A 27,695-nucleotide genomic window follows, 5' to 3' on the forward strand; every position below is an offset into this window, starting at 1 on the left:
CAGATCTGGGAACATAGCTCAGGGATGGTGGGAACCCCTCATAATAGGCACAGCAGGTGAACAGATCTGCAAACTCATTATTGGGATGGTGGGAACCCCTCTTTATCAGGACAGCAGGTGTACAGACCTGGGGATTTAGCAGAGATCTCAAGAGATAGCGTCAGGAGTTGGGGCAACATTCACACTTTTGTGCACCTCATTGTAGCATTCATGTGTATTTGTTTGTAAAACAATGTAAACATAAAACATACAAAATATTAAAGTACAAGTAGTATAGTATGGCCAACGCAAAGTTATTCTGAGGATAACTGGTGAATAAATAACAAGGTTTATTACTCAGTAATCTTTACCTCATTACTCGTCACTTTTTCCCATGCCCACCTCCAGAACTTCTCCGGGACCTCTCCCATCCTCTGAAACTCTTTCCCTCAAACTGTCCGACTATCTCCTACTCTATTCCCCTTTATGTGATCCCTAAAGAGGCCTATCCTACTTCTCCATCAATATTCCCTAAAGTTATTATCTTTTGCATCTCACGTGAGCTTTGCTTTTAGATTGTAAGCTCTAACGGAGCAGGGACCTCTCATTCCTCTTGCACTGAATTGCATTGTAACTGTACTGTCTGCTTTCATATTGAAAAGCGCTGTACAAACTGTTGGCCCCATATAAATCCTGTATAATAACAATAATAATTGGGAATTAAAATTAAAATGAACAAAATCAAGATGCGAGTCTTCACTGAAAGGTAAATATTTTATGTCTATTAAAAACACAAAATATACAAAGTAACAGTACAAAATAAACAATATTTAAAAGATAAAACCATATTTAAACAATCCAAAAAACAAAACAAAAAACAGCTTCATCGATCTCTCCTTGGTGGGTTTCTTATTCAAGCTCCATTCACACTTGTTACTCCAAAGCTGCATGATTTCCATTGAAACTTTAGATAGGTGCGACTTTGGCTGTTGACTTTGCTGCACTACTGTCACATTGATACCATTAAAATGCAATTTTCATGCAACATTTCAGAGTTTACATCGCAGTCTATGGCACCCAAGTTGCATGAAGGGTCACAAAGTAGTGCAGGTACCTACTTTAAGTTGCATAGATTTGAACGGCTTCCACTGAAACACATGGGCTGCGACTTGAGGTGTCCAAAGTCCCATGACAAGTCTTACAAGTGTGAATGGAGTCTCACAGCTGTGTAAATTAATCAGAATTTGTAATTGAAATGACTGATTTGGGAGCACATGGCACTAAATAAATGGTACAGAGTAGTGCTTACTTACTAACAGGCCGAAACTGAAGTTCATTTCTGCTTGACACCAATGATATGGAATGCCAGTAAATGGAGTATAAGCATTTCACTATTTGCAATTCGCAAAGAAGGTCATAAAGTTACCTTAGAGACCATGCCTTATAATTGCTGGTTACTCAGTTCTAAAAGAAGGAAATATCTGAATACCTTAAATGTTATTATTAAAATGGTTTGTTTCACTCATTTACAGTACATTCCCCTTGTGGTTAGGGAGGAGAGATCTAACCCCTATCTTGACCAGTGGTCATTGATGCCTAGAGGGCCTGGCAAATTTAGCAGCGTCATGCGTCAGTTAACGTGACAATAAATATTTGACTAATTTGTCTTCCTAAATAATTTTTATATTTAATATATATATATATATCTCAATATTTTTGGTACATGTTTAATAATAACTCTTCTCTTATATTTTATTTTAATACTTTGATTGTATCTGACAATTACAGTATAAAACAGAGGCACACTGCAGTGCCATCTGTAGGTTGAAGGTTTATTTTATCAATGAATCCTTCAGCCTGATCACTATGTCACTAATGATAGACAACTAATTGCCAGTGACAGCAGAGTTTGAGAGGTAGCTCCGGGTACAATGTCCGCTGTTGGCTCTCAAAGTGTGCACCTTTATTAATGTACAGTGTTCCTGGCCCTTGGTATTGTGCTGATGAACAATAATATAGGGACTGCAGACGGAAAGGGGGTAAAAGAGCAAACTTTATTTAGATACAGCAGGGAAGTGACTAATCCTTATTAGCCTGTAATTGTCCCCCACTGGATGGGGTTCCTCGCACTTCCTGTCCAGTGAACAAGTGCCAAGGACGCACACAAGGTTATAATCTCGTCACAGCATCGAACCTGTACCCACTTTGCACAAAACTATAAAAAGAAACTGTTTTGCTGGAGTAACGCTTTCTGGTAGACATCTAATCCAGGACAGCAGACAAAACGTCTATATCAGGGTTCACTAAATGGCGGACCACGTTCGGTCCAGACCCGGACCGAGCAACAGTCCTATCCGGATCGCAGCCATGCTACTTTTCAGCCTGGGTGTTCTCCCTCGGGATCCCGCTATCATACTCACAGCAGGCAGGGGTGAGAGGTACTGAGAGAACACACACAGAACACACACAGATGCTATGTGCCTCTGCCCTGGTAGGACTGTGAAGGGGAGGCTGCAAATGAAAGGGGCACCGTGATGTAAAAGAGGATAAGGGGGCTATGATTGCAAGGGGCCCGGTAATGTGTAAAAGGGGCAAGGTAAGGTGTAAAAGGGGCACTGAAATGTGTAAAGGGGGCTTTGTGGTGTGTAAAGGAGGTACTATATAATGTGAAAGGGAATTGATACGGTTGAACTGCTTTAAAGGGGTGGCTGTGATGTAAAGTGGAGTGGAACTGTGATGTAAAGGGGAGGAGGGGTGATTTGAAGGGAGAGCTGAGGACAGTGTTGTAAAGAGGGCACTATGATGTAAAGGTTAGTCTGAAGACACTGATGTGCAGGGGGGACTGTTATGTTAAGGGCAACTGAGGACACTTTTGAAGTGCTTTAAAGGGGGACTGTGATGTAAAGGGGGACAGTGGACACTGGTGTAAAGGGGGGGGGGGGTTATGGACAGTGATGCAAAGAGGGTGCAGAGATATGAAGGATGGGCTGAAGACACGGATGTATGGGGGGCGGTGATGCAAAGGTGGGGCTGAGGGCGCTTTTGTAAAGAGGGGGACTGTGATTTGAAGGGTAGGCTGAAGACATTCATGTACGGAGGGACTGTGATGTGAAGGGGGGCTGAGGACACTGATGTAAAGAGGGGGACTGATGTGAAGGGTAGGCTGAAGACACTGATGTACAGGGGAGACTGATGTGAAGGGGGCTGAGGACACTAATGTAAAGAGGGGGACAGTGATGTGAAGGGTAGGCTGACGACACTGATGTACAGGGGGGACTGTCATGTAAAGGGGGGATGAGGGCACTTTTGTAAAGAGGGGGACTGTGATGTGAAGGGTAGGCTGAAGACATTCATGTACAGGGGAGACTGTGATGTGAAGGGTAGGCTGAAGACAATGATGTACAGGGGGGACTGTCATGTAAAAAGGGGGGGGGGATGAGGGCACTTTTGTAAAGAGGGGGACTGTCATGCGAAGGGTAGGTTGAAGACATTCAGTACAGGGGGGACTGTGATGTGAAGGGTAGGCTGAAGACACTGATGTACAGGGGGGATGTAAAAGGGGGCTGTGAAGTGTTATAGAGCAGACCTCTACTGGAAAATTTTACCAAGTGGTCCTCTGTAAATTTTAATTCAAGAGGCTTGGCCTACATCTTAAATGCAATTAAATAAATATAGTCCCATAAAAATGGCAGATCTGCTTCCAATTAATTTAGCACGCTCCTAATTTTCATTATGGATATTCCGTTACCATGTCAGAAAATTGCTTACCAGACAGGTCAAACCTGACTTTCATCAAGGTCTACAAAAAGCATAGCTCCACCAAAAACAGGCACCACTCATTCAGGTATTGTTATAGGGTATCCATCTCTACCCGTCTTGGATTTTTTTTCTGCCCCATTCTACAATTCTACAGTCTCCTCTACTCCCTGCACTTCTGTTCAGGCTTTGAGTAAAGCCTTGTACACAAGGACCGAAAAATTGGTCGAAATTAGCAGGAATCAGACAACTTTTACCCAGCGTACAGAGCCGTCTGTTCTACAGAAGCCGATCTCACGACAGAAGATCATTTTTATATTTAAGAATATATTTATGTTTATATATAGAGTTTTCTGGTACACAGTTAATAAAAACGCTTCTCTTATATTATATTTTAATACTTTGATTGTATATGACAATTACAGTATTGAACAGCAGCACACTGGTGCCATCTGTAAGGTGAAGGTTTATTTTGTTAATGAACTCTCCTTTCTGGGTGATTTTTTTTTTTTTACTGTTAAAGACCAATTCTGGCTCAAACCTTCTCATTTTGGGTAAGGAAGAGTCGTCAGGTTTTTATCTCCATCTCGCCAGGAAGTCCCATACCACAAAAAAAAACAACCCAAAAAATTGCTCCTACTCTAATAAAAAAGATTCCTTTACAACCCTTACTCACTTGTCCAATGATGACCGGACTTTTTAAAAAGTCAAAGCTTCTGAATGTGAAATGTGAGTTTTTGGTTGAAGACTTGAACATGTTCTTTAAACCTTAAAGTTAGTAGCAGTCGGTCACATTCTACTGGACTTTTTCTGTAATGTTGAAGACATTTCATAGCTTCTCCAAACCACTTGTTCAGTTCTACTGAGTGCCAGGAAAGCGTGTTTCTATTCACACAAGTAGCAGATAGGTTTCCGACCATGTCCCAGTTTGATGTAGAAGGCATATGTTGTGCCTCTTGTAAACCAGTTATCTTATCTGTCCTAAAAACCATGCACCTTTTCTTTAAAAGTGGATATCTACCCAAAAATTAAAAAGGAGTATGTGCATACTTAAGATGTAACAACCTTTCCTATAAACGTTATATTTCAAAGCTTTGTAATTTTCCTACTATTTGTTGATTCTCTTTATGCATTTAATTACGACAACATTACATTGCTTTAGAATAGTGGTCTCCAGATGTAGCCATTTGCTTGACTTTATCCTTCCCTTGAGGTATTATTACATCCACTGACACAAACACCACATTACTATTCCTCCCAATGACACCATTGATAGGGAACAATTCTTTCCACTGATACCATTGATGGGGCACTACTCCTCCCAATGAAACCAATGATGGGGCAGTACTTCTCCCACTGAAAACAACAATGGGGCACTATTCCTTCCTTGGACACCAATGATGGGGGACGGTTCCTTTTATGGACACCAAACATGGGTCACTAACCTACCACTAACACCAATGATAGGGAACAATCCTTCCCACTGACACCAACGATGGGGCACCATTCTTCTCAATTACACCAACAATGGGACAGTATTCCTACCAATGACACCAATAATGGGGCACCATTTCTCCCAATGACAACAATAGGACACCATTTCCCCCCCCAAGGACACCATTCCTCCCAATGGCACCAAAGATGTGGCATGGTTTACCTGCACTGACACCCGGACATCTTCTACTCCCACTGGCTAGACAGATTCTCCCCCCCCCCAGGTTTGAAGGGCGGTGAACTGGCCATGTGTTTAGAATGTTTGGAGACTCCTGCTTTAAACCAATGGTATAGTGCCTCAGCATTGTCGCCACCCAAAAGTACCTCCACCAAATGGTGCATTGTTGACGTCTGTGTTTTCCTCTAACAGACATGCATACTGATTTTGGTGGAAGCTTTGGCCCCTACAGCATCTACCTGGCTACACTTCTCTGTTACTTACAGAAAGACAACAAAATAACAAAAGCAAAATAAAAAAAAAACACCATAAAAATAAAATTACCCAATGCTTGTGCTTAAACCACATTAAATGAAATGAGGGGAGGCAGACCCCCCCCCCCCCCCCCCAAATGTGTATAATCCACACACTTGGCGAGTGTTAATGGAGGGAAGTCTAGATCGTGTCTGCATGCCATAAAAAGTGTAAGAAAACCAGCCAGTGTGTATCGTTCACAAGGTGAGGGCGCCCCCTGGGATACAATCATCTAGAGTGGATGATCCTCAAGGGGAGGAGCCTCGAGGTGACAGTCCTTTGACATCGGTGCCTCTGGGGGCAGAAAAAGGAACTTGGCTTTACTTTATGTTCTTCAGAAGAGCCGTGCGAGCGTTCACGAGGGCCTTAAAGGCATCTTCGCTTCCTGGTGCCACGCACTTGTCCGGGTGAAGGAGCACAGCCAGCTTGCGATATGCTTTATTCACTTCATCCCTGCAAAAAAAATATATATTCATAGCCCCATAAAAGCTTTACATTTTTTTTTTTTTTTTTTTTTACAAGAAACAACAAAGCAAGGAATGCCCATGCACTCAAGGTGATATATTTTCAGGTACCGGTGGATTCAACACCATGGGCTCTTATATCCTTTGAGGATCCCAGTGATGGGCTCTACCTGCCACATTTTCTGGCTATTTTCCCGCCCACCTTGAAATTCTGAGCATTTCTGTCCAGTCTTTTTGCATTCTCCAAAATACAGATTTACTATATGGCTGACACCGGACTATCACACCTACCATATGCCCGTAGTCGAAGCATTTTCGATTTTCACCTGGTCTTCCTTCTGTTTTCGCTGGATGCGGCGGCTTGAAAGGCTAAGCCGCGATGATGTCACACCCGCACATGGGCGTGGGAGATATGGCCACGGCACACAGCACCGAGGCAACAGCATGGGTATACCCTTCCATTAGAGCACATGCGCGGGTGACGTCACTGGCTGCTGCTCACTGGAATATCTCCTAAAAGTTGCAGGTTTTGGAGATATTTATTGAACCTACACGTAAGGTTTATTATAAGCTTACTTGTTGGTAAAAAAAAAAAAAAAGAAGAAGAAGGGCAGATCCCCCCCCCCCCCTATATATACACAGTATCTTACAGAAGTGAGTACACCACTCACATTTTTGTAAATATTTTCTTATATCTTTTCATGTGACAACACTGAAGAAATTACATTTTGCTACAATGTAAACTAGTGAGTGTACAGTTTGTATAAAAGTGTAAATTTGCTGTCCCCTCAAAATAACTCAACACACAGCCATTAATGTCTAAACTACTGGCAACAAAAGTGAGTACACCCCTAAGTGAAAATGTCCAAATTGGGCCCAATTAGCCATTTCTCTCCCCGGTTAGTGTTACAAAGTCTCAGGTGTGAATGGGGAGCAGGTGCGTTACACTTGGTGTTATCGCTCTCACTCTCTCATACTGGTCACTGGAAGTTCAACATGGCAAAGAACTCTGAGGATCTGTAAAAAAGAATTGTTGCTCTACATAAACGATGGCCTAGGCTATAAGAAGATTGCCAAGACCATGAGACTGAGCTGCAGCATGGTGGCCAAGACCATACAGCGGTATAACAGGTCAGGCTGCACTCAGAACAGGCCTCGTCGTGGTCGACCAGAGCAGTTGACTACACATGCTCAGCGTCATATCCAGAAGTTGTCTTTGGGAAATAGACGTTCCATTGATTTGGCCGCATTATTTAGCGCTATACTCATTTTTGTATATTAATAGCTGTGTGTGTTGAGCTATTTTGAGGGAACAGCAAATTTACAGTTAGTTATACAAGCTGTACACTCAATACTTTACATTGTAGCAAAGTGTAATTTCTTCAGTGTTGTTACATGAAAAGATATAAAAATATATACCAAAATGTGAGGGGTGTAACTCACTTCTGTGAGATACTGTACTAATATGTATGTATATATATATATATATATATATATATACATACATATATATACACATACATATATATATATATATATATATATATATATATATATATATATATATATATATATATATATATATATATATATATATATATATATATATATATATATATATATATACACACACACATACACACACACACAAAGCCCAATCCTGACCCAGTGCTATGCACAAGAGTACCAGCTCTCTTGCTCCTCATAGGTTCAGAGACAGCAGAGAGCGCCATTTGCTCCTGCTGCTGTCAATCACAGCCAGTGAGGAGGAAGCAGGGGACAAGACCAAGATACGCAAAGCTGGTTTAAGAGAGCAGCCCAACGAGTGCCCTCCCTAGCAAGTGGCAGGAAGAGCCTTGGGCAGCGGAGATGCCGGACTTCTGCTTAGGGCTCTGGCTGTCGCTCTGAACCCGATGTTTTCTCTTCGCTTCCTCACCCTCCTGCAATTCGAGAACATTCTTCCAGGCGCAGCCATTCCCGGGTGACGCCACTGTCCTAGCAACCAACCAGAGGCCGCAGCCATCACCATCCACTTAGTGGGAGAACCAAAGCAGTTGCCACGGAGCTATTCCAAGCAGTGTATCCTAATGAAAGAGCATGTGACTTCTCTGTAATTATGGGATCACATTGCATCTAGTAAGCGTGTATTCCCTCCGTATGGTGGTGATGTCACGAGGAACATAATCCTTGCGGGTGGTAAACAATTTGGAGATTTCAACACATCTATTTTGCCACTGAGGAGGAGGAATGGTTTATAAATCTTTTTTATGGTGCACGTTGGACTTTGATCAACATTGCACATTTGGACTTTTATGCTTTTTGCACTTTGAACTTACAACTTTAGGGCCCTGTTGCATGAGCTGTCCAAGCAGGTGCACCTGTCAATTTTTAAGGCCGACCCGACTGGACCCTATAGTCTCCCCTATGGAGCAGCGGTGACATGTCCACTGACATCCGTCGCTATCCAATCCACAAAATCCAGACGGACGGTGGTCCTATTTTCCATCAGGGTAGGGAAACCTCGGCTCTCCAGCCGTTTTGAAACTATAAATCCCATCATGCCTCTGCCTTTAGGAGTCATGCTTGTGATTGTTAGGGTCTTGCAATGTCTCATGGGACTTGTAGTTTCAAAACAGCTGGAGAGCCAAGGTTCCCTACCCCTTGAATATGATCAGATTCAAATGGGCAGGAGGTCAGTTTTCACTCGACAGAGGAGAATGGGGCTGGGTCCGTGTCTGCTTTGCACAGTGAGCGGAGACGTAACCCGTCATCATCCTGCTCAGTGGTGGATCAGCGAAGCGAAGCGATGCCCTGCTGAGCAAGCGGAATTCGTCCCACAGAGGTGCCCGTGTGAAAGGGGCCTTAGTGTGGGTAACTGTTCACATGGGATTCAATCAATTAATTTACATGTTAGCATGACTCTTAATTGTTTAGATAAGGTCTGAAAGAGATATGCCACCAATTCTGACCTTTCTATGAAGCATTTTCAGATAGAGAGATAAGCAATGATGGCCTCTATTCACCCTCAGAAAGTGAATTGATAACGGGGTCCATGTTGGGAAAAGTAATAGGGTTACTCCCCTCTATTGCTGATCCTTCTCTTTCCATGTGCTCTCCAGATGTGGTAGCTGCATTTTTTTTTTACCTAATTATTTTTACCCAGTGATCCTGCCAGTAACACACTTCCTGTCTTAGACTGGCAGTGCTTAGTCACTATACTGTATCAGGACAAGAGAAACCTCCTTTTTTCCTTTGCTTCATAAACACAGAGGGGAGATTTACGTTGTTCCCAGTTTTATTTGAGGACTACAGGACAAGAGTGCAGCACAAGCACAAGAAGTTATCATCAGACAAGATGTCTGGCAGGATCAACAGGTATTTTGTGTGTGCACTTACCTAACGGATGTCACAAAATGCTTTCAATGGTACATGACAGAACAAAAAGGGACAAATAAGAGGCTTCTTGTTGAGGTTTACATACACTTTAAGAATCCGAGTATTGAATGGGCTATAGACCGATTCAGTGCACCCCGATCTCAATCCACACCCAGGGCAGGTGATGGACAGAGAAAGCATCTCTGGATATGTTACCTTGTGGCACCCGGCTTCACACCCAGCATGTCCCAGCTGTCTTTGCTGTTTCGGATACGGCGTATAGAATCCGCCTGCTCTTTAGTAAATCCAACGTTGATGGATGACATGGGCCTCTTTCCTCCGTTGTCACATAAATCCACGATGCCAGAGTAGAAGGCCTTAGAGAGGAGGGAGACGAGGGGTTATTAGCTTGCCAGATGAAAGCAGGAACATTTTGAAATGCTTTCCAAACACATATAGTACCGTGCAAATGTTTTAGGCAGGTGTGCAGCAATGTAATGTAGGAATGCTTTCAATAGCTATCTATACAGAGAATATAGAGATAGATATACACTCACATATACACATAAATAATTATATATATATATATATATATATATATATATATATATATATATATATATATATATATATATATATATATATATATATATATAGTAGTAGGTGAGATGCACACACGTTCAGTGAAACAGGTGTGCCAGCAATCGAGTCCGTCCCAAAGACTCAATATAAAAAAAGTAGAAGAGGGATTGCTGCACAAAGGTAAATTTATAATTCAGGTGACGTTTCGGGGCTAAGCATATCGCCCTTCCTCATGACCACATACCTGCAATAAAAATTGTAACCAACTTCACATATAAAGGCTTATAGCTCACATCTATCATTAATCAATTAGTTACATTCAGCTGGAATCAATCTCCACAAACCACCCCTTGCATCTCTCATACATCATTTTTATATCTATGGGTATAGCTGAACAATAGTTAAAAGACGGGACAAAAGGACACCTTCCCTTGATGATAGTATAGTATAGATAATAAACAAAGAAATCTCATAATGTGGGATTGTATCGGCCAATATCTGGCAGATCGGTCAACACCTATAGAGACTTATACCATCCTATAATCATAAAAATAAAGATCATTATTTTTATGATTATAGGATGGTATAAGTCTCTATATGTGTTGACCGATCTGCCAGATGAGATTTCTTGGTTTGTGGTTTAGTTTTTTTTTATGGTATGTGAATATACAAATTAATTTTGCATATCCATTGATTATGTTTTCTTTGTATTTTTTTGGATGAACTACATGATTCAGCATACTATCAAGGGAAGGCATCCTTTTGTCCCATTTTTTAGCTATTGTTCAGCTATACCCATAGATATAAAAATGATGTATGAGAGATACAAGGGGTGGTTTGTGGAGATTGATTCCAGCTGAATGTAATTAATTGATTAAAGATAGATGTGAGCTATAAGCCTTTAGGCTGGGTTCACACTGCTGCGGAAGCAAAAAACCGGATGCGATTCGCACCGCACTGCAAATCACATCCGATCTCTGTGCGATGCGAGTTCAGCCATACAGATAGTATGGCTGAATTCGCATCGCACCCGCCGCAAACTCGCACGGGACCCTTTTTTTGGTCCGCATTGCAGGTATGTGGTCATGAGGAAGGGCGATATCATGCTTAGCCCCGAAACTTCACCTGAATTATACCTGATATGATGTAAATTTTATCAGTAAATTTACTTTTGTTCATGCAGCAATCCCTCTTCTGCTTTTTTACATACATACACTAATAGAGAGATAGATAGAGGTGTATTATATATATATATATCTATATCTATATCTATATCTATCTATATCTATATCTATATCTATATCTATATCTATATATATACACACCTCTATCTATATATATCTATACACCAAAAGTATTGGGACACCTGCCTTTACACGTACATTGATGGCATCCCAGTCTTAGTCTAAGGTTCAATATTGAGTTGGCCCACCCTTACACAGATTTTTATATAAATAATATATAAATAATATATATATATATATATATATATATATATATATATATATATATATATATATATATATATATATATATATATATATATATATATATATATATATATATATATATATATATCTCACACACACACACAGAGTTATATATATTTATATTACTAAAAGTATTGGGACGCCTGCCTTTACACGCACATGAACGTTGATGGCATCCCAGTCTTAGTCCGTAGGGTTCAATATTGAGTTGGCCCACCTTTTGCAGCTATAAAAGCTTCAACTCCTCTGGGAAGGCTGTCCACAAGGTTTAGGAGTGTGTCTATGGGAATGTTTGACCATTCTTTCAGAAGAGCATTTGTGAGGTCAGGCACTGATGTTGGACAAGGCGGACTGGCTCGTAGTCTCCGCTCTAATTCATCCCAAAGGTGTTCTATCGGGTTGAGGACAGTCAAGTTCCTCCACCCCAGACTCGCTCATCCATGTCTTTATGGACCTTGCTTTGTGCACTGGTCCAAATCATTTGGTGGAGGGGGGATTATAGTGTGGCGTTGTTTTTCAGGAGTTGGGCTTGGCCTCTTGGTTCCAGTGAAGGGAATTCTTAAGGCCTCAGCATACTAAGACATTTTGGACAATTTCATGCTTCCAACTTTGTGGGAATAGTTTGGGGATGGCCCCTTCCTGTTCCAACATGACTGCACAAAGCAAGGTCCGTAAAGACATGGTTGAGCGAGTTTGGGGTGGAGGAACTTGACTGGCCTGCACAGAGTCCCAACCTCAACACGATAGAACACCTTTGGGATGAATTAGAGAGGAGACCGCAAGCCAAGCCTTCTCATTCACATCAGTAACTGACCTCACAAATGCCCTTTTGGAAGAATGGTCAAACATTCCCATTGACTAGAATGTACTTTTTGGCATCCCAAATACCAGTTTGCTGGCTGGGGGCAGGATGATAACTTAGATCCTATAGTACAATTGGTATCTTTGTCTAGCCCTATTTTAAAAGCTGGCTCCCATATAGAGATGGACCTGCCGAGTACACCCCCGATGGCTACTCTCCTTAGCAAAGTATGGTGAGCAGCTCAAGAGGCACTGTCTGTTAAGGGCCCTTTAGAGTTCACCCCTCCGTGGAATAATCCGAAATACCCCAAATTGAACAAATTACATGGATTTTCTACATGGAGCCAAAATTAGGTTTGATTTTTTTTTTCCCACAGCTGTATACTGGTGATGTGTTGAAGTCATTTGCTCAGTTGTGCACAGAATTCAGGCTTTCTAAGTGCTGTTATCAATTCCGTCAGCTCAGACATGCTATACAGATACAAAAGCAAACACTTAACCATATCTACCTCTTCTCTGCTGCTGGAGGTATGCCAGGCTGATGCTTGGAAGGGCCTAATATCTAGGGTGTATTTAGCATTCTCGTCTTCCATTCAGGATTATGCATCTGTAAAATGCAGGTCTTGATGGGTGACTGAAATTGGGGATATAGATGGAGACCAGTGGGATATGGCTTTGGAATCAATTTCTGTAGTTTTCTGTCTCAGCCTCCCATAAATTCTCGCAATTGCCTATCCTGCACAGAGTCCATCGGATGCCTGAGAGATTATATAAATGGGGCCAGAAAGATTCTCCCCTGTGACCAAAGTGTAAGGTGCACCAAGGCGACTTTATTCATATGATCTGGCAATGCTCAAAACGTAAATGCCATTGGGCTGACGCGTACTGAAGCTTATCTCTGATCTAGCCCAGGTGCCTATACCTTCAACCCCTTTGTTGTGCCTTCTAGGAGCAATTGGTGTATCCAAAGGATGTATATATCATAACTAGTAGGTTACTGTAGTTGATAGCCCGGCACTAGATAGCGTCTACCGTGCCTACCAAAAAAACAATGGGTTGCCTGTGAAATCCCCCCTTCTCAGGGAATAACTGGCCTACCTTCATAGGAATGCTGCGTCAAAGTTTAACCTCACCTGGCAGCCTTGGCTGGATAACTCTAGTATTGCCCCATCACAGCTAGTGATGGATAGACTTCTACGTCTCTAACTCACCCGAGAGTCACAAAACGTTCTCTCTCCTTTTTGCTCTGTTTTGTTTAACCACTTAAGGACCAGGCCTACAAGTTAAAATAATCTTTTGTTTGCTAGAAAATTACTTAGAACCCCCAAACACCATTATTTTTTTCCCCAGACATCCTAGAGAATAAAATAGCGATCGTTGCGCACAGTATTTGCGCAGTGGTCTTACAAGCGCAATATTTTTTGGAAAAAATACACTTTTTGAATTACAAAATAACAGTAAAAAGTTTGTTTTAAAAAAAAAATTTTTTTAATAGTGCGAAAGATAATGTTACGCCGAGTAAATTGATACCCAATATGCCACGCTTCAAAATTGCGCCCATTCGTGGAATGGTGACAAACTTTGACCCTTAAAGAGCTTTCTTTTGGTGATATTTAATCAAAGCTGGGATTTTTATTTTTTGCTAAACAAAAAAAGATGGAAAATTTTGAAGAAAAAAAAAAAAAAAATCATGTTTCATAGTTTGTTATAAAATTTTGCAAACAGGTAATTTTTCTCCTTCATGGATATTCGCTGAGGCTGCACTGATGGGCAAAGATAAGGCGACACTGATGAGGCAGCCCTGATATGTGGCACTGATGAGGCAGCAATGGTGATGGGGCACTGATTGGTGACATTTATAGGTGGTACCGATATGTGGCACTGTTAGGTGGTGCTGGTAGGCACAGATGACTCTGCAGAGGCTCTCCACGATTGGGACGGATGTCCCTTTCACAGCCGCCAGTGTTGGGCTTTTTTTTCTCTCCTCACACTGAAAAATAGCCAGTTACCGCCTCTGTTTACATCACATGATCAGCTGTCATTGGCTGACAGCTAATCACGTGGTAAGGGAGCGGGATCAACCCCTTACACCAATCTGTCGAGTCTCAAACTCGCTGATCACAGAGCGCGCCTCAAGCGCCCAGGCCGCTTGAGCACAGGAGGATGTCTTCTGACGCCCTCCCGGCAAAGTAGGTCCGTGCTGTAGCCGTCATTCGGCTATAGCGCGGATGGGAAGAGGTTAATCCCATTAACCACTTGACCACTGGGCACTTAAACACCCTTAACAGACTAATTTTCAGCTTTCGGTGCTCTCACATTTTGAATGACAATTACTCAGTCATGCAACACTGTACCCATATCAAATTTTTGTCCTTTTTTTCACACAAATAGAGCTTTCTTTTGGTGGTATTTAATCACCGCTGGGTTTTTAAATTTTTTGTGCTATAAAAAAAAAAAAAAAAAAAAGACCGAAAATTCTGTAAAAAAAATGAATTTTTCTTCGTTTCAGTTATAAAATTTGGCAGATTAGTAATTTTTTCTTCATAAATTTTGGCCAAAATTTATACTACTACATATCTTTGGTAAAAATAAGTACAAATTGTCCACAAGCTATGGTGCCAATATCTGAAAATTGATCACACCTGAAGTACTGACGGCCTATTTCAATTCTTGAGACCCTAACATGCCAGAAAAGTACAAATACCCCCCAAATGACCCCTTTTTGGAAAGAAGACATTCCAAGGTATTTAGTAAGAGGCATGATGAGGTTTTTGAAGTTGTAATTTTTTCCCACAATTCTTTGAAAAATCAAGATTTTTTTTCCTTTTTTTTTTTCTCCACAAAATTGTCATATTATCAGTTTATTTCTCACACACAGCATATGCATACCACAAATTACACCCCAAAACACATTCTGCTATTACTTCCAAGTATGGCGATACCACATGTGTGAGACTTTTACACAGCGTGGCCACATACAGAGGCCCAACATGCAGGGAGCACCATCAGGCGTTCTGGAGCACCCAGGCCAATTCTGACATTTCTCCCCTACATGTAAAAATCATCATTTATTTGCTAGAAAATTACATAGAATCCCAAAACATTATATATGTTTTTTTAGCAAAGAGAATACAATGGTGGTCGTTGCAACTTTTTATCACTCACGGTATTTGCGCAGCAATTTTGCGAATGCGTTTTTTTGGGAAAACACGTTTTGTGCTTAAAAAACAAACAAAAAAAAAAAACAGTAAAGTTAGCCCAATTTTTGCATAATGTGAAAGATGAAGTTATGCTGAGTAAACAGATACCTAACATGTCACTCTTCAAAATTGCACACGCTCGTGGAATGGCGCCAAACGTCGCTACTTAAAAATCCCCATAGGCGACGCTTTAAATTTTTTTTTACTGGTTACATGTTTTGAGTTACAGAGGAGGTCTAGGGCTAGAATTATTGCTCTCGCTCTAACGTTCGCAGCGATACCTCACATGTGGTTTGAACACAGTTTTCATATGTGGGCGGGACTTACGTATATGCGTTCACTTCTGCTTGCGAGCACATGGGGACAGGGGCGCTTTAAAAAAATATATATTTTTATTGTTCATTTTACTTTATTTAGTTTGACATTTTTTCCCCCAAAAATAAATTTTTGATCACTTTTATTCCTATTACAAGGAATGTAAACATCCCTTGTAATAGGAATATGGCATGGACAGGTCCTCTTTACAGTGAGATATGGGGTCAATAAGACCCCGCATGTCACCTCTAGGCTGGAGAAGCCTGAAATTAAAAAATAAATAAATAAATTCTGGCTTTGATCGTATTGGTGAGTCTGTAGAAGCACCGGAGGGTGGGGGGGGGGGACGTCTATGGCTGGGTATTGCAGGGTATCACCGAGTATAGCTGAGTATTGCAGGGTATCACCGAGTATAGCAGAGTATTGCAGAGTATCTCCAAGTATGGCTGGGTATGACAATTTATGGCAGAGTATTGGCGGGTATTGCAGAGTATTATCGGCAGAGTATTGCAGAGTATTATCGGCAGGGTATTGCAGAGTATTATCGGCAGGGTATTGAGGGGTTAAATTTCGGTGAGCAGCGATGTGGGCACTGCAGATGCAGCCCACAGCGCTGCTGACACAGATCTCTTCTCCCTCCGCTGTACCGATGGGTACAGAGAGGGGAGGGAGGAACCGGCGTCATAACATGACGCCGGTTTGTTTACAAGTGATCACTCTGTCATTTGACGGAGCGATCACATGGTAAACGGCCGCGATGAGCGGCCGTTTACCGTGATGCGCCGGATCCTGTGGACCCAGCGGTCACGGATGCTCTCGAGTGCGCGATCCAGGGGTCGCGCGAGAGCAGCATTCTGGGAGGACGTCATATGACGGCCTCCCAGAGTTAAGAAACCGCCCTGTAGCCGTCATTTGGCTATAGGGCGGTTGTTAAGTGGGTAAGAACTTGTGGTTAATTCACAAGAGTCGTGTGAACAACAAAAAAAAACCCCCAAAAACGGATAAAACTTCAAGCAGTGATTAGTGCCATTAGTCAGGATGTGGACCAGAAGTTGATTGACAACATGCCATGGAGAATTGCAGAGGTATTGATAAAGAAAGGTCAACACAAATATTGACTTTTTGCATAAACTTCATGCAAATGTCAATAAAAGCCTTCGACAACTATGAAATGCTTGTAATTATACTTCAGTATACCATAGTAACATCTGACAAAAAGATCTAAAAACACTGAGACTTTGTGAAAACTCATATTTACGGCATTCTCAAAACTTTTGGGCACGGCTGTAGTATGTATGGCAGTCGGGAAGGGGGTAATACGGAGCTTAATTCTCCTTGCTACCCATGTCACCCAGCAGGAGTGCTGGATCTCCCCCCCCGGTGAACATCGCTGTCATAATGTAGCATGTCAGACTGGCACGGTACAGTCTAAACAGCGGGAGGAAGAGGTACAGTAACAATGTCACTAGTACAAAGCTCTGGGGCTCAGTCTCCCCCATCACTGGGGGCTCTGCAGGCAAGGTGAAGCAAAGCAGGAGAACCCACAATCCAGATGCGGACAGTACCTGGAACATCTCATTAATCCCCTCTCCGCTCTGTGCTGAGGTCTCGAAGTACAGGAAGCCGCGGCTCTCCGCCCACAGCCGACCCTCACTTTCGTCCACGCAGCGATGCTTTGCGCAGTCAATCTGGAAGAAGCAGACAGATTACATACTGTAAGAGCCAGATATCTAATGTAGACATCAAATTAAACCTCGTACCCAACTTTTAGCCATTCAGATCGTCCTTTATAGATTGCATTTGTTCTCTAGCTACTTACCATGTCGGCTCTCATACATGTACACTAGTGTTAATTTCGTTGATAAAAATTACAAAGTGACATTTAAGTCTTTTTTTATTGTTTAACAATAACAAACATGTTATACTTACCTGCTCTTTGTAGCAGTTTTGCACAGAGTAGACCAGATCCTCCTCTTCTCAGGTCCCTAGATTGCGCTTCTGACCCTCCCTCCTGCCCCACACAGCAAGCAGCTCACTATAGGGGCTCCCAAGCCGAACTGCTGCTCTGTGTGTCCATTCAGACATGGAGCAAGGCTGGGCCCCACCCCTTCTCTCTGACTGACTTTGATTGACAGCAGCGGGAGCCAATGACGCCCACTGCTGTGTCTCAGCAAATCAGGAGGGTAGTCCCGGACAGCCAACACTCCGTGCAACATCCCTGGATAGAGAATGGGCTAAGTTAAAGTGATTCTAAAGGCAGAAGTTTTTTTGGGGGTTTTTTTTATTGATTTTAAAAGGGGTTGTAAAGGCAGGTGTTTTTTTTTTATCTTAAAGCGGAGTTCCACCCAAAAAAATGGAACTTCCACTTTTCGGAATCTCCCCCCCCCCCCGGCACATTTGGCACCTTTCAGGGGGGTGGGAGGAGATACCTGTCTAATACAGGTATTTTGCACCCACTTCCGGGCATAGATAGCCGAGCCACCCACAGGTATCTAGGCCACTTCTGGTGCCTTCTCTCTTCTCTCCCCCCCCCCCCACCCCCGCTGTCTTCTGGGAGACACACAGGTCCCAGAAGACAGAGGACCAGTGGGATCGCGCAGCGTAAGTTGCACAGTAGGGAAGGCAAGGCTTCACTTCCCGATTCCTTTACTGAAGATGGCGGCGCCTCTACCCAAGAGCCGAGGAGCCGGTCTGTTTCGGGTGCCGATATCGCGGGCGCCCTGGACAGGTAAGTGTCCTTATTTTAAAAGTCAACAGCTGCAGTATTTGTAGCTGCTGACTTTAAAAAAAGTAAATAAAATTAGGCGGAACTCCACTTTAATGCATTCTGCAATACGGCACTGTTTTATTTTCACTAACAATTGCAAAGTTGTGTGACGCTGTACCCAAATAAAATTTTTCCCCATAAATAGGAGCTTTCTTTTGGTGGTATTTGATCACCTCTGGTTTTTATTTTTTGCGCTATAAACAAAAAAATAAATAATATTTTTTACTTTCTGCTATAAAACGCATCCAATAAAAAAAAAAAAAAAGTAAAAAAAAAATAAATAAATAAATCTAAATTTCTTCATAAAATTAGGGCAATATGTATTCTACTACATATTTTTGGTAAAAAAAAAAAAAAAAAATCCCAATAAATGTATATTGATTGGCTTGTGTAAAAGTTATAACGTCTACAAACTGTTGGATTTTTTTTTTTAACTACTAATGGTGGCGATCTGCATCTGGTTCAAGAATGGTAAAGAAAAAAGGTAGCTGGCAACTTCAGAATCCAGCAAAATAAATAATCTTTATTACTACTGTATATATAGGTGGATAAAAACAGCTACGCGTTTCAGCACAATGCCTCGATCACAACAGGTGATGATTTGGCCTCCAAATTCTCCAGATCTCAACCCAATCGAGCATTTGTGGGATGTGCTGGAAAAACAATTCCGATTCATAGGAGGTCCCACCTCACAGCTTACAGGACTTATAGGATCTGCTACTGACGGCTTGGTGGCAGATACCACAGCATACCTTCAGAGGTCTAGAGTCCAAGCCTTGATGGGTCAGGGCTGTTATGGCAGCAATACAGGGACCTAGTCAATATTAAATGAGTGGTCAAAAGGTTATGGCTGATTGGTGTATATTTTATTCTAGAATTTGTATGGTTTAAAAAAGGACACTAAAATCACGTTTCTGAACTACTACTGTCTGCCACTGGAAATGCAAACTTAACACAAAGCTCCACTCAAAAGGGGAAGCTCTGCTTATTTGCATACTCCCCCCTCCAATGCCACATTTCAGGCACCCACTCCCACTTCTGACTGACTTTGCCACACCGAGCGAGGTCATCCAAAAGTTCATCCCCTCCCCTTTCGCCGGGCCATTTACAAAGCACATCACTTTTTGAGCATGCTCAGTAGGGAACAGACTGCGAAGCCACAAGGCTTCACTGCTGCTTTCTTTTACATGAGGTGGCTGTGTCAGCTCCCGAGAGCCGTTTGAAAAATCGGCTCGGATGAAGACACCGCTGGATTCCTGGACAGGTAAGTGTCCTAATATTAAAAAATTCAGCCCTGCCTCTACCAAGATGGCCTTCTCCACACACAGAGCGTTATGGAATGGGACGGAGAGGTGGATCCGAGTTTCCTCCACCTCTTCTGCTGCTTCTTCATCCATACCCCACCAGTCATTAGAAGGGCAGATCTGACATGAGGAAGCAAAGCCCTGCCTCTACTAAGATGGCCTCCTCCACACAGAGACAAGCACTGGAAAGAGAAAAGGTGGATCTGTGCTTCACTATTATCCCACCAGTCATTAGAAGGGCAGATCTGACATGAGGAAGCAAAGCCCTGCCTCTACTAAGATGGCCTCCTCCACACAGAGACAAGCACTGGAAAGAGAAAAGGTGGATCTGTGCTTCACCATTATCCCACCAGTCATTAGAAGGGCAGATCTAACATGAGGAAGCAAAGCCCTGCCTCTACCAAAATGGCCTCCTCCAGAGAGTTGCTGGAAAGGGGAGGAGGGAAGAAATCTCCAACAACCACCGGATGACCAAGTGTCTAAAAACCTTTGAACACAAAGTGTAGCTATGACATCAATTATGGTCTTTAACCCTCGCTCACCTTGTTCGCACAGACGGCAAAGACGACATTCTCAATGTTCCCCTGAGGGCCCAGCTCCTGCTTCATCTCTGCTAGCCAGGCATCCAGGCTATCGAAGGACTCTTTTAGGCCCACGTCATACACCAGAATCACACCCTGCGTGTCCTTATAGAATTCATTCCGTACCTGGAGGGGGGGGGGGAGAGAGTTCCCGGAGAGAGAAGAATGAGAACATCTAAAACCTCCTCTGAAGGACAATCAGCTGCATAATACATAGAATTGGTAATAATAAAAAAAGTCCACTCATTGAATTTTTCAACAACTCCATGACTTGGTTAGTAGCTCTGCAACACTTCTATTGATATTGTGGAAGCAATCCATAGTGTTGCAAGTTTCATTCACAAAATGCAATGTAAACAGTGTGATGCGTAAAAAAAGTTACCATGCAAACAAAGGGGTCTACATAGAAAAAACATTTTCCCCAACGTTTTTCCCAACTTCTTGTCTTGTTCAGGGGCAACCAGAAAGCTTACACCCACCCGATCCTCTGCTCCAGCAGCAAAACAGCGCACCCCCACAATCCAGTGATGGACTGTTCCTGACCTCCTCACGTTCAGAGCAGTTTTATAGGCTTGATGACGTCAGGAACAATCCCAGAATTGGGGGGGGGGGGGGGGGGGCGCAACAGGAGCCGAAGTTTTGTGTGAGGAGGATTGGAGGACTAGGCATCTATTTTCTCTTCTCCCCTAGACAAAAACGAGCAGTGAAACATTGCAGTGGGGCTGTGCTAAGAGTTTTCTTGCTCGGAGTTGGGCTTTAAGCAATCATGGAGGCGCAATAAATTCTCACCATATTATTTGTACTATAATTATCTTCAGTAATTGTCCGCTCCCTCTAGTGGCCAAAAAGTTTTTTTGTTTTTTTCGATCTTTGAGGTAACTCATGCCACTAGATGGAGCTGATGATCATAGGAGATAATCATATTACAAATAATGCGTTGATAACTCGTTGTGTCGTTGTCAATGCTCAAGACATACATATGGAATTTATTTTATGCATAGAGAAGAACCGGATGCCACAAATACATTGTTCACAGTTACCGATGGAATAAATCCCTGGCATTGTTACAGCTTCCAACTTTATTTGTAGCCTGCAGCATTCTAGCTGAACAGATGTAACATTTAACCAGCTGTATGTCACCATAGAAATCGAAAGTAGGATACTGTTTGTTTTGACGTGGACCTCCGACCTTCCCTTCAGCCTTGCAGAGTTGCAGCGGCTCCTCTCCTGGACTGAAATGGTTTACTCCTGATATCACTGCACACTGTGAGCTTCTGGTAACGTGCATTAGAAGCTGCAGCAAGCCACATACAGTCCCCTTAATTTTCTGGCTAAAGGACGTCCAGCATCATCTAGCGCTTTCCTCCCCCAGCCTGACCGTCCCTGGCCCATCCCTTTCATTCCATCGTGGAGGCTCAGCATCATTTGCACGCAAATAACGCATGCCTATGAATGTTCACTCGTCCAGGCTGATGATTTATACCCAGCAAACCTATGTACAGCACCATGCTGGGGCTGGGCCCGCCCCCGCCCCACCAACTGCGATCTGCCTGCATTGCATAGAGAAGCACAGAAACCCAGTGATGATGTCATTAGGACCAAATGAAGGAATGTAATGAAAACAGGAGGCTTTGTTTAATCAATTTATTAGCATGCTGATGCATGATTGTTCTGGGACTGTAATAAGAAAAAATAAAAAAAAAGCAACTAAGCACGCATTTTTCTCTGTAATTCAAAAAAAAAGCAACTAAAAACACACATTTTTCTATTTTTTGCAGGAAAAAATTAACATTTTTTTTCACAGGAGCTTGCTGACTGTGGTTCCAATGGCAATTTTGAAGATGGTGTAAAGTTCATAAATGGTTATAAAATGGTTCTAAATTCTTACGAGTTTATTAACCTTAATGCATTGTATGCATTAAGGTAACAAAAAAAAACAACAACACACATTTGTGTCAAGGACCCCCCCCCCCCAAATCTTGACTCGGTCCAGCGCTGTGCATGAGAGCAGCAGCTCTCTCCCACCTCACAAAGTAGACCGATGACAGCAGCAGCGGCTGATGGCTCCCGCTGCTAATTAAATCTTATGCCAAGGGAGCAGGGGGCTGTCCGTCTATGGATGCAGGCAGCGGCCCTCGCGAGCAAGCCTGCATGAGTACACCCTTTAGCAAATCGGCCTGCTGTGGAGGGGGCACTTGGAAGAGCCAGGACCACTGATGGGAAAACCCAGAATAGGAGTATCCGAGCTGCTCTGTGCAAAACCATTGCACAGAGCAGGCGAGTACGACAGCTTTATTATTTAGAAAAAATATATAAAAGGTTTAGAATTACTTTAAAATCTCCAAAATGTTCTGCATTTTCTGAGAGCAGACTAAATAATAAAATGGGGGTAGTTACACAATGGTATTGCAACCGTTTACGAAACCCAAAAATTCAGCAAAAAATACACAAAAGTTTATTTTAGGTTCCATTCACATCTGAGCGTAGCAGCTGCTGCGCTGCTTTTTTTTTTTAAAGCTATTGTCATGGCTTTGCTCAGCCCTTCCTTCTCTGAGCTGGCCACTCAGCTGTAGGCCAATTGCCAGCTCCTATCTCTCCACAGTTACTCAGCTGTTGCCGATATCCTGCTCGTCAGTCCTGCCTTCTTAAGCCGCCCAGTCCAGAGGATCTCTGCCTTTGCCTTGGTCAACATCACAGAGACATTCTCCTGCAATCCTGTTCAAGACTTGCTTTGCCGACATCCCTTCTGGCTCCAGATCCTGCTTGCTGTTCCACTACATTGATCCCCGACTTCTGGCTTGGCTGACTATCCGTTCCGGTTACTGAACTTTGGCTATGTTTTGACTAAGTTTGTTCTTTTTACTTATATTATTAAACAAGTGTGATTTTACTGTATTTCTGTCTCGGTCTGATTTCATGGTTTCTTACAGCTATTTTGTGGAGCGGCACACCATTCAATTGAATGGGCCGCCCTCTGCTCTAAAAACGCCCATGTACCAAATTTTGGCAGAGAGCCAGGAGCATTTGGTGACATTTGTGGCAAAAATCACACCGCGTTTGGGGTGCCATTAAGAAATCTAGAAAAAAAAAAATGAGGCCCCAAGGCCAACATAGCGCTAGAAAATGTATGAAAACAATATAACACGTGAAATGAATCAAACAGCTGCTAGCACTAAAAGTCTAAATACAAAACAATTCAAATAGGTAGGTATACAAGGTAAATGCAGCGCTGATGCAATCTGTGATCAATAAAACAAGTGATATAAACATTTGGTGAAAAAGGAAACCTAAAACAAAGTCCCAAATGTTCATTGAAGAAAAACAGGGTGAAAAAAGAAAACAAAAGCAAAGTCCCAATGGGATTAGAGTCCATATAGAACACCCATCCAGATAAGTGTGAGGATTTGCAGTGAGGAAATCTTTCATACAAGTGCTTCTAGCTCCACACCCAGGTAAGAAAATAATCTGCTTACCAGAACTCAATGATCACTAATCTCACCAAACATAGGGAATGATTAGGTCTCCCTAAGACCATTAAAGATTGCCTAGAACTATAGCTGGTGCCGATGGTTCTCAAAAAACATATGAAAGAAAAGCTTCCATAGCATAATAATGTAGAAAAGGGTTTAATAAAACAAACGTGCACTTACAAAGTAGAAGCTGTTTGAAAGCAGTACAATGCTTGTAGATTAAAAATGGACCACGTCATCTCCAAAAAAATTGTGCTCACTTCCTGTGTAGTTCACCCATTCCCCTCCAGAGAGTAAAAGCCTGATGACGTCACCATCGTAGGCTCCTCCCTACGCGTTTCGTCACTAGCGGACATCAACTGGGGAAAGACCAATGAAATGTCTGGACTTTGTTTTGGTTTTCATCAAATTTTTTATATCACTTGGTTTAATGATCACAGAGTGCATCAGCGCTGCATTTTTCTTGTATACCTGTCATTAAGAATGGCATCAAATCGCTTAGGTGTGAACAGAATTTTTTTTGGGGTAAAATATAAAGGGTTGCACTGAATAAACAGATACCCAACAAGCCAAGGCTTAAAGGAGAAGTACAGACAAAGCTCTTTTGGTTGTGCTTCTCCTGTGGATCACAAGAGTGGAGTTCGTTCTGCACCCCTGTGACCCGTCTGACGTCACAGACTCGGTCCAGGCTTGGGGAAGATAACGACCATATGTTCAGGAATGTTCGGGATCTCGAACGATTGATCTCCGGTGCGCACAGTGATAGGCAATGTGTAGTGCAAGTGATGTACCTTTCAACTACTTCCCGCCCATAGGACGTCCATGGACATCCTTAGATTGGTTATACAGGGATGATGCCTGCAGCTATAAGCATCATCCCGGTATCATTTTTCTCAGCCAGCAAATCCTTTTTTGTAAAAGCCATCCTAGCAGCTGATTAGCTGTTAGATTACTTTTACAGGCAGAGAGACAGGACACCCCCCCCCCCGCCACTTCAAACTCCCCCGTGTGACTGGAAACCCCAGGATCCAATACGGCACTTCTGTCGGGTTACCGCAGAGCCGGCCATGGACAAGATCATCCCCGGGCCATCTCTATGCTCCTAGGAGGCTGGAAACTACTCCCACTGACACCAAGACGTGGCCACAGTTCAGCCCCACTAAAGTTTGAAGGACAATAAACTGGCCCTTTATTTAGAAAGTTTGGAGACCCCAGATCTATGGGGAAAGAAGAAACAGTTTTACTTGCCTAAACCTCTGCTCCCTCAGTAGATGGCGCTCCCCGGTGGACAGTCCGAAGGCGTCACCACATCCAATACAGGGTTACGGACCCTGCTTTTGTCTTGAGGACATCAGATTCCGAGACCTCTGGAACATGGGGGGGGGATAAGCCGCTGCGGGGGATGAGCGGAGGATCGGGTAATTCAATTTTCTTCCCCCCTAGACCAAAATAAGAAATTAAGTCTTGGGGTGCAGGTACAGGCCACTCTATTCTTTTTCTTTCCCCCCAGAAATGGGCTTTAACGTGAACTGCAGGAGAAGCAGCAGATTAATGAGCTCCTTAGTCACTCTGCTCTCTCCTATCAGCAAGCTCCTTGCAATTCAGGAGTTTACTGGCAGGTTGTACTGCTGCTCTGAGCTTTATTGTACAGGGCCTGTAAGATTTAGGTACTACCCTTGACCAAAATAAAAACAATATATAAAAATCAAATCACAATACCTATGAATATAGAAATGTGATATTGTGTCTTATATCTGCCTGATGTTCAGCTGTAGTTTATATGTTAGTACTGGGATATATAGCTGGTACTGACAGTACAGAGTGGGCGAGGCTCGGGATTGACTGCAACAAATCTTGGGGCTGAAAGTCTGAAAACCTTCAATTTATACTAGAGAACCGTATCCAGTCCTACCTCATAGAAGAAGGGGTGTCCTGCCATATCAAATATATTGACCTTAATTTCTCGATCTCTGATTTGTACTCTGGAGAAAAAAATAAAATATAAATAAATCAGATCAGAGTCTATTCAGTCTTCTGCACAAAGGATTTTATATTATATCGTCATACATGACATCATGATAAACTCAACAAACCACAAGAGTGACCTCATCCAATGTGGCTGGAGCTATGCCAGAACTGATCTCTGCTACAGGAGATGGGCAGAGAGTGCAGGCATGGTACAGGAGATGGGCAGAGAGTGCAGGCATGGTACAGGAGATGGGCAGAGAGTGCAGACATTATATATTATACAGGATTTATATAGCGCCAACAGTTTGCACAGTGCTTTACAACATGGGGGCACACAGTACACTTAGAAATACAAATCAATACAGGAGGAATTAGCGGGCACTGCTCATTAGAGCTTACAATCTAGAAGGGAGGGTCAAGTGGAACAAAAAAGGTAATAAGTGTGGGGGGTGAGCTGATGGAGAAAATGAAAATACTGTTGTTGGTTGTAGGTAGGATAGGCTTCTCTGAAGAGAAGGGTTTTCAGGGATTGTCTAAAAGCCAATAGAGTAGAAGATAACTGGACCGATTGGGGTAAGGAGTTCCATAGGATTGGAGAGGCTCTGGAAAAGTCCTGGAGGTGAACATGGGAGGAGGTGACAATGGAGTTAGAGAGCAGGAGGTCTTGAGAAGAACAAAGAGAATGATTAGGTTGGTATTTTGAGACTAGGTCAGTGATGTAGCTTGGGGGCAGAGTTGTGGATGGCTTTGTAAGTTTTTAGTATTTTGAATTTAATTTGTTGGGTGAGCCTGGAGACAGGAGATGGTCAGACACTGCAGACATGGAGACAGAAGATGATCATTGACTGCAGATATGATACAGGAGATGGTCAAATTCTGTTGACACGTTACATAAGCCTGATAAAAGAAAAAAAAAAAAAAAAAGCTATTACAGGGCAATAGGAAAGCAGACTATTGTCTGCAGGGACCCTGAAGGCCCCACAAAAATTGCAAAAGGGGGCCACAGGTTGGGCACCAGGGAACTCATTCATGTCCTGTAATTATGTTTTTATTTTACCGCAACATCCACACAAGGCTTGTAAATGTCTTGTAGCAGCAGCAAACTCATTTCCTACTGACACCCCCAGAACTACATCTCTCAAAAGCCTATTCCTTACACAGTTTATAAGAAGCTGCACTGTTTTATGATGGAAGACGTGGCTTTTATTCAAACTATTCACTTACTTTGTGACACCGTAATCGATTCCGATGGTGGCCTGGTACTTGGGGACAAATCTTTTTTCACAGTAACGCTTAATGATGCAACTCTGCAGAGACGAGAGGAAAAACACGTCAGGGTTATCAAGAATTCCAGTATTTAAATATTCTTACTCTGATTTCACTGCACACTGTGAGCTTCTCAAAACAAAGCTGGTTGTCTGGAGTCACACTTTAAACGTTGGGCACAGTTCTAACCAATATACAGCATCAAAATAATTGAAAAACCATTTGCCGACCTCTAGCGAGTGTAGAGCTTGTATAACAGCGTAAATTTGCTGTCCCCTCAAAGTAACACAGCCATTAATGTCTAAACCACTGGAAACAAAAGTGAGTACACCCCTAAGTTAAAATGTCCAAATTGGGCCCAAAGTGTCAATATTTTGTGTGGCCACCATTATTTTCCAACTGCCTTAACCC

At 42.6% G+C, this 27,695-nt stretch overlaps 1 protein-coding gene across 1 annotated transcript in view; it reads right to left on the reverse strand.

The window, feature by feature from the left end:
• Positions 1-734: 734 nt before the first annotated feature.
• Positions 735-27,695, reverse strand: part of LOC143989207 (dnaJ homolog subfamily C member 27-A) — a 40,281-nt gene continuing 13,320 nt past the window's right edge. Inside the window, exons 3-8 of the mRNA XM_077489257.1 lie at positions 27,243-27,325; positions 25,963-26,032; positions 20,542-20,706; positions 17,494-17,616; positions 9,757-9,917; positions 735-6,154 (exon numbers count right to left, since the gene is read on the reverse strand). Coding sequence (XP_077345383.1) covers positions 6,022-6,154; positions 9,757-9,917; positions 17,494-17,616; positions 20,542-20,706; positions 25,963-26,032; positions 27,243-27,325 — 735 coding nt within the window. The 3' untranslated portion in view covers positions 735-6,021. The remainder of the gene's footprint in view (positions 6,155-9,756; positions 9,918-17,493; positions 17,617-20,541; positions 20,707-25,962; positions 26,033-27,242; positions 27,326-27,695) is intronic.

This window comes from Lithobates pipiens, unplaced genomic scaffold (genome assembly GCF_037356315.1).
Source record: "Lithobates pipiens isolate NorthernLeopardFrog02 unplaced genomic scaffold, aLitPip1_a1.2 Scaffold_18, whole genome shotgun sequence".
Lineage (NCBI taxonomy): Eukaryota > Metazoa > Chordata > Amphibia > Anura > Ranidae > Lithobates > Lithobates pipiens.